Source organism: Odontesthes bonariensis, chromosome 21, assembly GCF_027942865.1.
Source record: "Odontesthes bonariensis isolate fOdoBon6 chromosome 21, fOdoBon6.hap1, whole genome shotgun sequence".
Taxonomy (NCBI): Eukaryota; Metazoa; Chordata; class Actinopteri; order Atheriniformes; family Atherinopsidae; genus Odontesthes; species Odontesthes bonariensis.
Window position 1 is genome coordinate 1,040,275 of NC_134526.1, and position 11,072 is coordinate 1,051,346.

Sequence of the window (11,072 nt, forward strand, 5' to 3'; positions counted from 1 at the left end):
CTGCTCACGGACGGGTTCTGTTCTTCCAGGCTAACTGCTGATGGACCGGTTCTGTTCTTCCAGGCTAACTGCTCACGGACGGGTTCTGTTCTTCCAGGCTAACTGCTCACGGACGGGTTCTGTTCTTCCAGGCTAACTGCTCACGGACGGGTTCTGTTCTTCCAGGCTAACTGCTCACGGACGGGTTCTGTTCTTCCAGGCTAACTGCTCACGGACGGGTTCTGTTCTTCCAGGCTAACTGCTCACGGACGGTTTCTGTTCTTCCAGGCTAACTGCTCACGGACCGGTTCTGTTCTTCCAGGCTAACTGCTCACGGACGGGTTCTGTTCTTCCAGGCTAACTGCTCACGGACGGGTTCTGTTCTTCCAGGCTAACTGCTCACGGACGGGTTCTGTTCTTCCAGGCTAACTGCTCACGGACCGGTTCTGTTCTTCCAGGCTAACTGCTCACAGACGGGTTCTGTTCTTCCAGGCTAACTGCTCACGGACCGGTTCTGTTCTTCCAGGCTAACTGCTCACAGACGGGTTCTGTTCTTCCAGGCTAACTGCTCACGGACCGGTTCTGTTCTTCCAGACGGGTTCCGGGTTGTTTCCGGTCCCCGGACACATTTCCTGATAAAAAAAACAAAGATCCAACACAAACAGAACAGAAAAACCCAAAAACCCGGACGTGTCAGTTTCTTTAATAACTTCTCCAGTACAAGATGCTGCATCACTTTGTCTTTTATTACATTTTATAGGAATGACATAATCAATAGATTTGTACACAGTGAGCGATCTGGGTTGGGGGGGTGGGTTAGGGTGGGGGGGCACGGGGGGAGTTGGGTTCCTTTGTGCTGGGTTTGGTCCTTCGGAGCCCAACGAACGGTTTCCATCTGCTACGGAACTAAAAGGAACGCCTGATTATCATCTGCTGTGTCCGACCGACCGGAGCGCCTAACAGTCTGCGAGTACTCACCAGTACTCACCAGTACTCACCAGTACTCACCAGTACTCACCAGTACTCAAGTACTTAGAAAACAGAGGTACCTGAAGCTGGACCCGTTCACCGGAACCGATCGGAGGATTTAACAAATCGTTTTAACGGTTTTATCGTCTCTACCGGCGAAGTGGCGATCCCCACCGGTACGACGAGGGGGGGGGAAGGGGGGGTCTACGTCATCGGAGCCGCGAACCGGGCGGACGCCTTCGGTGAAACCGGGTCGACGTCGGTGAGGAGCTGCTGGTCGGTTCAGTAAAAAACAGGAAGTAGAAAAAGTTGGTCACGGAAACATTTGTGCTTGTGTATCATAAGTACTCCAAAAATAAGTCCTGGTTCTGGTTCTGGACCGCACCGGGTCCGGTTCTGGGATGACCTCCGGCCCCCCGCAGACGCACACGTTTACGACGCACACACACGGACGCTTGCATAAGTCAGCCGGTTCATTCTGCCCACAGATCGGATGTAAAAGAGCACAAAAGGTATGAAAATGTAAGAAAACTCATAAAGAAAACTTTGATATAGTATTTATAAAAAAGAGGAATAATACTTTGTTTCTCCGGGAGGTTAAAGGGGTCGGCGGCAGCGGCGGCCCTTAGCTGCTGTCGCTGCCCACGGCGCTGCTGCCGCCGTCGCTGCTGGTGCTCGCCGTGTCCGTCCGCTCGCGCTTGTGGATCAGCTCGTGCGCCTTGAGGTGGCCCGACTGGCTGAAAGTCTTGGCGCAGCGCGGGCAGGCGTACGGCCGCTCGCCCGTGTGGATCTGCTGGTGCGCCTTCAGGTGGCCAAGGCGGCCGAAGCTCTTGCCGCACTGCGTGCAGCCGAACGGCCGCTCGCCCGAGTGGATCTTCTCGTGGGTCTTCAGGACGCCCGAGTTGCTGAAAGTCTTGCCGCACTGCGAGCAGGTGAAGGGCTTCTCGCCGGTGTGGATCTGGATGTGGTTGCGGTAGCTCGTCTCCTTGGAGAAGCTCTTGCCGCAGTGCTGGCAGCAGAACGGGCGCTCGCCCGTGTGGCTCAGCTGGTGCGCCTTCAGCTCCTTGGATTGGCCGAAGCTCTTGCCGCAGGTGGCGCAGATGAAGGGGCGCTCGCCGGTGTGCAGCCGTTGGTGCGAGCGCAGGTCGTCGGCCTTGGTGAAGCCCTTGGGGCAGTGGGCGCACACGTAGGGCTTCTGGCCCGTGTGGATCAGCTGGTGGCGCTTCAGGTTGCCGGCCTGGCCGAAGCTCTTGCCGCACTGCGAGCAGGTGTAGGGCCGCTCGCCGGTGTGGATGCGCTGGTGCGTCTTCAGGTTCCCCAGCGTGCTGAAGTTCTTGCCGCACTGCGTGCAGGAGAACGGCTTCTCGCCCTGCATGTTGCGCGGCTTCCTCACCGTCGGGTTCTGAGTTTTGGTCGTGATGATGAGGCCGCCGCCCGCCGCCGCCTCCCCGGAGGCCTTGCCCTCCTCGGCGGCCTGCAGCTCGTACAGCGCCCCCCCGAACTCGGGGTCCCCCTTGGCCATGCCGTCCATCAGCAGGCCGTCGGGCCGCAGCTTGTTGAGCTCCGTGCGCAGCTCGGCCATGTGGATGGACTCCAGGCCGTTGTGCTGCAGGTGGGCCGACATGGCGTGGGAGTCGGGGTACTCGGACTTGAGCGCGCTCAGCCCGGTGGTGTAGTAGCACTGCAGGTCCACGTGGTGGTCCGACTTGATGTACTCCAGAGTGTCCGTGACCTGCAACGAGAAAACAGCCGCCGTCGTTTCTGAGAACGCTTCAGTGGGTCGGACCGGAGGTCCGAGTACAGTCCCTGCTTCATATCGAGAGGAAGCCAGGATACATACATACATACGCTGCTACATGCTAACCGCTAGTTAGCCACAGAAACACAGAGGCTACGCTGCTACATGCTAACCGCTAGTTAGCCACAGAAACACAGAGGCTACGCTGCTACATGCTAACCGCTAGTTAGCCACAGAAACACAGAGGCTACGCTGCTACATGCTAACCGCTAGTTAGCCACAGAAACACAGAGGCTACGCTGCTACATGCTAACCGCTAGTTAGCCACAGAAACACAGAGGCTACGCTGCTACATGCTAACCGCTAGTTAGCCACAGAAACACAGAGGTTACGCTGCTACATGCTAACAACTAGTTAGCCACAGAAACTACACTGCTACATGCTAACAACTAGTTAGCCACAGAAACACAGAGGCTACACTGCTACATGCTAACAACTAGTTAGCCACAGAAACACAGAAGCTACACTGCTACATGCTAACAACTAGTTAGCCACAGAAACACAGAGGCTACGCTGCTACATGCTAAATGCTAGTTAGCACAGGAACAGGATGGACACGTTACTGTTTGCCAAAAAGTCCTTAAAGGGATAGTTCGCCTGAACTGAGCCTGAACTGAGCCTGAACTGAGCCTGAACTGAGCCTGAACTGAGCCTGAACTGAGCCTGAACTGAGCCTGAACTGAGCCTGAATGTAGGGATAACAAAGAGATACGGGACTCTAAAAGGACGGCAGATCAACAGCAGAAATAAGTTTCTTAGCCCCAGGGGCCATGACGACACAAAGTGACGCTAACAGTTACTACATGGAGAACTGAAAAGGCCATAATCTGAAATAAATAAATGACTAAATAAATAAGTTTATATGATGATATAAGTAACTGAAATTCAATTTAAAAAAAACATTTGTGCAAAAATAATTCAATAGAATTTAATTCTGCTTTAATTTCAACTTGTTTTACCGTTTGTTTACTTTGTTGCTCAAATTTAAATTTTATTTGTATTTAACCTAAACTTCTGTGATACTTTCCATCATGTTGATCCATTTATTTCAGCCAAATGATTTATTTCTTCATTTTATTTTGACTTCAAAAGTCTATCTTTATAATCTATATAATTTACAGATATTTCTCTGTTTATACATTTCTGCTTTAATGTGCAAAAGAAAACAAATTACAAAAATCTAAAGTAAAAAAATTAATCGTGAAATAAAAATAAAGAAATAAAAAATTTGGAGGTAATAAATAGATCATTACAGCGTTGTGGAAAGTTTAAATGAAATGAAATTAAAAACTGAGCAGCAGAGTAAATAAATAACTTTAGGAGTGTTTATTTAACATTTTATTAAATTACTTTCACGTAATTTATCTTCCTATATTTATCTAAATGTTTGCAGCTTCAGTGCTCCATAGCTTTATGTCACATGATCAGACGGCTAAATGATTCCAGCTGTGATGATGCAGCTGGATGCAAACAGAACTCCTGGTTCTGGTTCCGTTACCTGGGAGATGTAGTCGAACACAGAGCTGGGCTCGTAGTGCGACTTGTAGTCCAGCTCGCCGACGTCGCTGTGGTGAAATGGGCCCAGGTGGTGGTTGCCGTGGTGACCGTGATGCTCCGACTTGATGTAGTCGAGGCCGCTGATCTCCATCTTGATCTGCTCGTGGCCCAGCTCGGCGGTGGACAGCGGCTGGATCTCCGACAGGTCGACGGTCCGGATGGGCTCCAGGTCGCCGTCCTCCGGCTCGCTCTTCACGCACGGCAGCATCACCAGCGGCTCGGCGACCTCCGCCGCCAGCGAGCTGAGCGTGGGCGTGGGGCAGTCCGAGGAGAGGAGGGCCAGGGTGGGCGCCGGCACCGAGCCGGCGGGGTCCAGCGGCGGGGGAGGGGAGCTGCACTCCGGTGGCAGGCCGAGGCTCAGGCACTCGGCCTCCAAGTCCGTCATGGTGAGGGGCGGAGCTAATCCTCCTCACCACACTCCGTTTCTACGCCTCAAGTATCGCTGAGGTTACAACAGCCACCTTCTTCCTCTCCTCCTCCTCTCCTCCTCCTCTCCTCCTCCTCTCTTCCTCCTCCACTCCTTCTCAGCGCCTCCCCCGGTTCCTGAGAGCCTCCGCCGGGAATCCAACGGCGCCGGTGAGGTCAGCAGCCACACCTGACCAGGACCAGCCTGCACACACAACAGATGAGTCACATGACGACCAGCTGATCACATTCAAACCCCCCCCCACGGTCCCCAAACACCAACATGGCGCCGAGTTCATTTAGCCGAAACATCGTCATCAAATCGTGGTTCCTGTGGATCAACCAATCCACCGATAGCTCACTGATCAGTTAGCACTGATGCTAACGTTATATGGTCACTTCCTGACCGAAACCCGGGTTCTGAGGACCGATGAACAAGTCTACCGGGTCAAGGCCAAAGTTTCTGTATGAAGTGATCATGAATCTTTTTTTTTTTTTTACAGAGAAGTGCTGATTAGACAGTAAAAACACATAAAACTACACCAGAGAAACATAGACACGAAATGATAACAAAGAGACACAAAATGACAGCAAAGAGACACAAAATGACCACAAAGAGACACAAAATGACCACAAAGAGACACAAAATGACCACAAAGAGACACGAAATGACAGCAAAGAGACACGAAATGAAAGCATAGAGAGATGCTAAATGACAGCAAAGAGACACGAAATGACAGCAAAGAGACACGAAATGACAGCAAAGAGACACGAAATGACAGCAAAGAGACACGAAATGGCAGCAAAGAGACACGAAATGACAGCAAAGAGACACGAAATGACAGCAAAGAGACACGAAATGACAGCAAAGAAACACGAAATGACAGAAAAGAGACACGAAATGACAGCAAAGAGACACAAAATGACAGCAAAGAGGCACGAAATGAAAGCAGACACGAAATGACAGCAAAGAGTCACGAAATGACAGCAAAGAGGCACGAAATGAAAGCAGACACGAAATGACAGCAAAGAGACACGAAATGACAGCAAAGAGACACGAAATGACAGCAAAGAGACACAAAATGACCGCAAAGAGTCACGAAATGACAGCAAAGAGGCACGAAATGAAAGCACAGACACGAAATGACAGCAAAGAGACACGAAATGACAGCAAAGAGGCACGAAATGACAGGAAAGAGACACGAAATGACAGCAAAGAGACACAAAATGACCAAAAAGAGACACGAAATGCTGACAGCAAAGAGACACGAAATAACCGCAAAGAGACACGAAATGACAGCAAAGAGACACAAAATGACAGCAAAGAGAGACAAAATGCTGACAGCAAAGACACACGAAATGACCGCAAAGAGAGACAAAATGCTGACAGCAAAGAGACACGAAATGACCGCAAAGAGACACGAAATAATCGCAAAGAGACACGAAATGACAGCAAAGAGACACAAAATGACAGCAAAGAGACACGAAATGACAGCAAAGAGTAACGAAATGACAGCAAAGAGACACGAAATGAAAGCAGAGACACGAAATGACAGCAAAGAGACACAAAATGACAGCAAAGAGACACGAAATAACCACAAAGACACGAAATGACAGCAAAGAAACACATGACAGCAAAGTAACACGAAATGACCGCAGAGACACGAAATGACCGCAAAGAAACACATGACAGCAAAGTAACACGAAATGACCGCACAGAGACACGAAATGACAGCACAGAGACACTAAATGACAGCAAAGAGACACGAAATGACAGCAAAGTAACACGAAATGACAGCAGAGAGACACGAAATGGCAGCAAAGAGACACGAAATGACCACAGAGACACGAAATGACAGCAAAGAGACACGAAATGACAGCCAAGAGACACGAAATGACAGCAAAGAGACACGAAATGACAGCAAAGAGATACGAAATGACAGCAAAGAGACACGAAATGACCGCAGAGAGACACAAAATGACAGCAAAGAGACACGAAATGACCGCAAACAGACACGAAATGACAGCAAAGAGACACAAAATGACAGCAAACAGACACGAAATGACAGCAAAGAGACACAAAATGACAGCAAAGAGACACGAAATGACCGCAAAGAAACACAAAATGACAGCAAAGAGACACGAAATGACAGCAAACAGACACGAAATGACCGCAGAGAGACACGAAATGACAGCAAAGAAACACGAAATGACAGCAAAGGAATGAAATGACAGCAAAGACACGAAATAACAGCAAAGAGACAATAAATGACAGCAAAGAGACACGAAATGACCGCAAAGAAACACGAAATGACCGCAAAGAAACACGAAATGACAGCAAAGAGACACGAAATGACAGCAAAGAAACACGAAATGACCGCAAAGAAACACGAAATGACCGCAGAGAGACACGAAATGACAGCAAAGAAACACGAAATGACAGCACAGAGACACGAAATGACAGCAAAGAGACAATAAATGACAGCAAAGAGACAATAAATGACAGCAAAGAGACACGAAATGACAGCAAAGAAACACGAAATGACCGCAAAGAAACACGAAATGACAGCAAAGAGACACGAAATGACAGCAAAGAAACACGAAATGACCGCAAAGAAACACGAAATGACCGCAGAGAGACACGAAATGACAGCAAAGAAACACGAAATGACAGCACAGAGACACGAAATGACAGCAAAGAGACAATAAATGACAGCAAAGAGACACGAAATGACAGCACAGAGACACGAAATGACAGCAAAGAAACACGAAATGACAGCAAAGAGACACGAAATGACAGCAAAGGAATGAAATGACAGCAAAGACACGAAATAACAGCAAAGAGACAATAAATGACAGCAAAGAAACACGAAATGACAGCAAAGAGACAAGAGACAATAAATGACAGCAAAGAGACAATAAATGACAGCAAAGATGTCGTTAGGGAATTTGCTGTTGTTTCATTCTCTTGCAGCAGCTTTCAGTATCATATATGAAACCGATAATATTAAAATCTAATATTCATAACAAACAAACAAAGAAAACTCAACACACTAAAAGTCCTGCAGCAACATGAACTGTATCAGGGGCCCCCCACCTGCCTGTGATCAGGGGCCTGTACATGAGGGGCCCCCCACCTGGGGCCTGTACATGAGGGGCCCCCCACCTGTCTGTGATCAGGGGCCTGTACATGAGGGGCCCCCCACCTGCCTGTGATCAGGGGCCTGTACATGAGGGGCCCCCCACCTGCCTGTGATCAGGGGCCTGTACATGAGGGGCCCCCCCACCTGCCTGTGATCAGGGGCCTGTACATGAGGGGCCTCCCCACCTGCCTGTGATCAGGGGCCTGTACTTGAGGGCCCCCCCACCTGCCTGTGATCAGGGGCCTGTACATGAGGGGCCCCCCCACCTGTCTGTGATCAGGGGCCTGTACATGAGGGGCCCCCCCACCTGTCTGTGATCAGGGGCCTGTACATGAGGGGCCCCCCCACCTGCCTGTGATCAGGGGCCTGTACTTGAGGGCCCCCCCACCTGCCTGTGATCAGGGGCCTGTACATGAGGGGCCCCCCCACCTGCCTGTGATCAGGGGCCTGTACTTGAGGGCCCCCCCACCTGCCTGTGATCAGGGGCCTGTACTTGAGGGCCCCCCCACCTGCCTGTGATCAGGGGCCTGTACATGAGGGGCCCCCCCACCTGCCTGTGATCAGGGGCCTGTACTTGAGGGCCCCCCCACCTGCCTTTGATCAGGGGCCTGTACATGAGGGGCCCCCCCACCTGCCTTTGATCAGGGGCCTGTACATGAGAGCCCCCCCACCTGCCTGTGATCAGGGGCCTGTACATGAGAGCCCCCCCACCTGCCTGTGATCAGGGGCCTGTACATGAGGGGCCCCCCACCAGGGGCCTGTACTTGAGGGCCCCCCCCACCTGCCTGTGATCAGGGGCCTGTACATGAGGGGCCCCCCCACCTGCCTGTGATCAGGGGCCTGTACATGAGAGCCCCCCCACCTGCCTGTGATCAGGGGCCTGTACATGAGGGGCCCCCCCACCTGCCTGTGATCAGGGGCCTGTACATGAGAGCCCCCCCACCTGCCTGTGATCAGGGGCCTGTACATGAGAGCCCCCCCACCTGCCTTTGATCAGGGGCCTGTACTTGAGGGCCCCCCCCACCTGCCTGTGATCAGGGGCCTGTACTTGAGGGCCCCCCCCACCTGCCTGTGATCAGGGGCCTGTACATGAGGGGCCCCCCCACCTGTGGCCTGTACATGAGAGCCCCCCCACCTGTCTGTGATCAGGGGCCTGTACATGAGGGGCCCCCCCACCTGTGGCCTGTACATGAGAGCCCCCCCACCTGCCTGTGATCAGGGGCCTGTACATGAGGGCCACCCCCACCTGGGGCCTGTACTTGAGGGCCCCCCCACCTGTCTGTGATCAGGGGCCTGTACATGAGGGGCCCCCCACCTGCCTGTGACGTTCTGTGACGTCACTAGCTGTGTGATGTCATCATGTTTCTGAGGCTTAGGCTTCTGTTCAGAACACACCGAGCTGCAGCTGTGCGCGTGCAGGAGGCCGCCGCACACACGCACGCTCCTATAGAAAGTTTGCAGCTGACGTGCACGCGCCTGCAGTGAGATAAAACGCACGGCAGTGGGTTCACGCGGCGGCTGCCGCTGCTGTGACCGTTACCTGTCCCCCGTGCTACCTGGAGCCGCGACACGCAGCTCGCGCTGATTTCTTTACGTTTGGCAGCTCGCTCGCTGCGCGTCCGGCGCACTACTTTCAGTCAGTCCGGGAGAAAAGCGCTGCCCGCGGAGGAGGAAGACGCTCCGCGCAGCTTCGTACAAAGACGGGGCAGGCTGCCATGTCTAAAGCTAGCTTAGCAGCTAGCAGCTAGCCAGTGGCCATCTTGTTTATCAGAAGCGTCAGAAGCTAAGTAGCGGCGCTAGCTGGTTGTTAGCAGGGGGAGAAAGTGAGAGTGAGGCGGGGAGGCAGCGGCAGCGGGGGAGGGGGGCAGCCTCCTCCGCGGCCCCGGACTCTTTCTGTTTTTAACACGCCGCCTGCGCGCAGCGGGGAGCGGCTGACACCTCCGCACAAAAGAGCCCCGCCGCGGCGGCGGCTCTCTCGGTCATTAAGTGTCCGGCAGCCCCGTTAAAATGAGGGGAAACATAGCGGAGCGCGGCGGCGGAGGACCGCCGGCAGAAAGCACCGATCAGGCGGCCGGCAGCGGCGGCTGGTTACCTGCGGGTGGTCCGGCTCATGGTCGGCTGGTGCTCCGCTTCGGCTCGGCGCGGCTCCGCTGCCCGTCACTTGTAGCTAAAACTCCGCCGGACCCGCCACGTCCACCTCGGCAGAACAACCCGCCGCCTCTCCTCCTCTCCTCCCCTCTATCACGGACTGATTCCGCTCCCTCCCTCCTTCCTTCTTACCTTCCTTTCCTCCGTCCTTCCTCTCGCTTCCTTCCCTCCCCGCACGCTCGTGCACACACACACCCAGGTACCCGCCTGAACGGGTAACCATGACAACGGTAGTAGTAGGTGGGCACAACTGTCTGTGTGCGCGCGCTGAGCGGGTACGCGCCCGTCACTCTGTTACAGAACCAGCACCGCCGTCATCTCGCGCTCACCTTTTGATCCCCGCGCGCTTCTATTCTTCGGCCTGCACGTGCCAGTTTACTAATATGAATTAATGAATGAATGAGGAGCGCCACGCGCCCCGCTGAGCAGGGTCAGCGCGGGTAAGAGGCAATTATCTGACGTCAGCGCGTCGAGAGTCACTCAGTGCGTCAAAAGAAGTTAAAAGATTTAAATGAGGGGCGCGTGCACGTTAAAGTCATAAATATAAGATTAATATATACAAGAGGAACAAAACAAGTTGTTGGTAAAAAAAAATAATAACATTTGAATTTAATTTCAGAATTTAAAATATTTTAAAATTTAAAACAAGATGCATTTAACAAAATATTTGTTATCATTTTACTCTGTTTTCTGAAAATATGAAAAAAGACACAAAAAATATCTATATATTATATATATAATTGTATAATATATAAATATATATACATGAACGGAGTTAAGACTTAAATGAGGGGCGCGTGCCGTGCACGTTAAAGTCATAAATATAAGATTCATATTTACAAGAGGAACTAAACAAGTTTGTTAAAAAAAATAACATTTGAATTTTATTTTTAAATTTAAAATATTTTAAAATTTAAAACAAGATGCATTTAACAGATTTTTTTTTTTTTTTATCATTTTACTGTTTTCTGAAAACATGAAAAAATAGACCCAAAAAATATACAATTGTATATATATACAATATATAAATATACGAATTATATATATAAAATTATATAATATATATACAGACA

General features: G+C 51.2%; 1 protein-coding gene across 2 annotated transcripts; it reads right to left on the reverse strand.

Annotated features, from left to right (window-relative positions):
* Positions 1–666: 666 nt before the first annotated feature.
* Positions 667–10,206, reverse strand: LOC142371884 (uncharacterized). 2 transcript variants are annotated; one of them, XM_075454627.1, is made up of 3 exons: positions 10,132–10,206; positions 4,245–4,913; positions 667–2,680 (listed from the first exon to the last, which is right to left on the reverse strand). In XM_075454627.1, the coding sequence occupies exons 2-3, from the start codon at positions 4,686–4,688 to the stop codon at positions 1,574–1,576; spliced, it is 1,551 nt and encodes a 516-aa protein (XP_075310742.1). In that variant the 5' UTR covers positions 4,689–4,913; positions 10,132–10,206; the 3' UTR covers positions 667–1,573. The 2 variants fall into 2 exon arrangements, with proteins under 2 accessions (XP_075310742.1, XP_075310741.1); XM_075454626.1 differs by lacking the exon at positions 10,132–10,206 and adding an exon at positions 9,944–10,123.
* Positions 10,207–11,072: the final 866 nt, after the last annotated feature.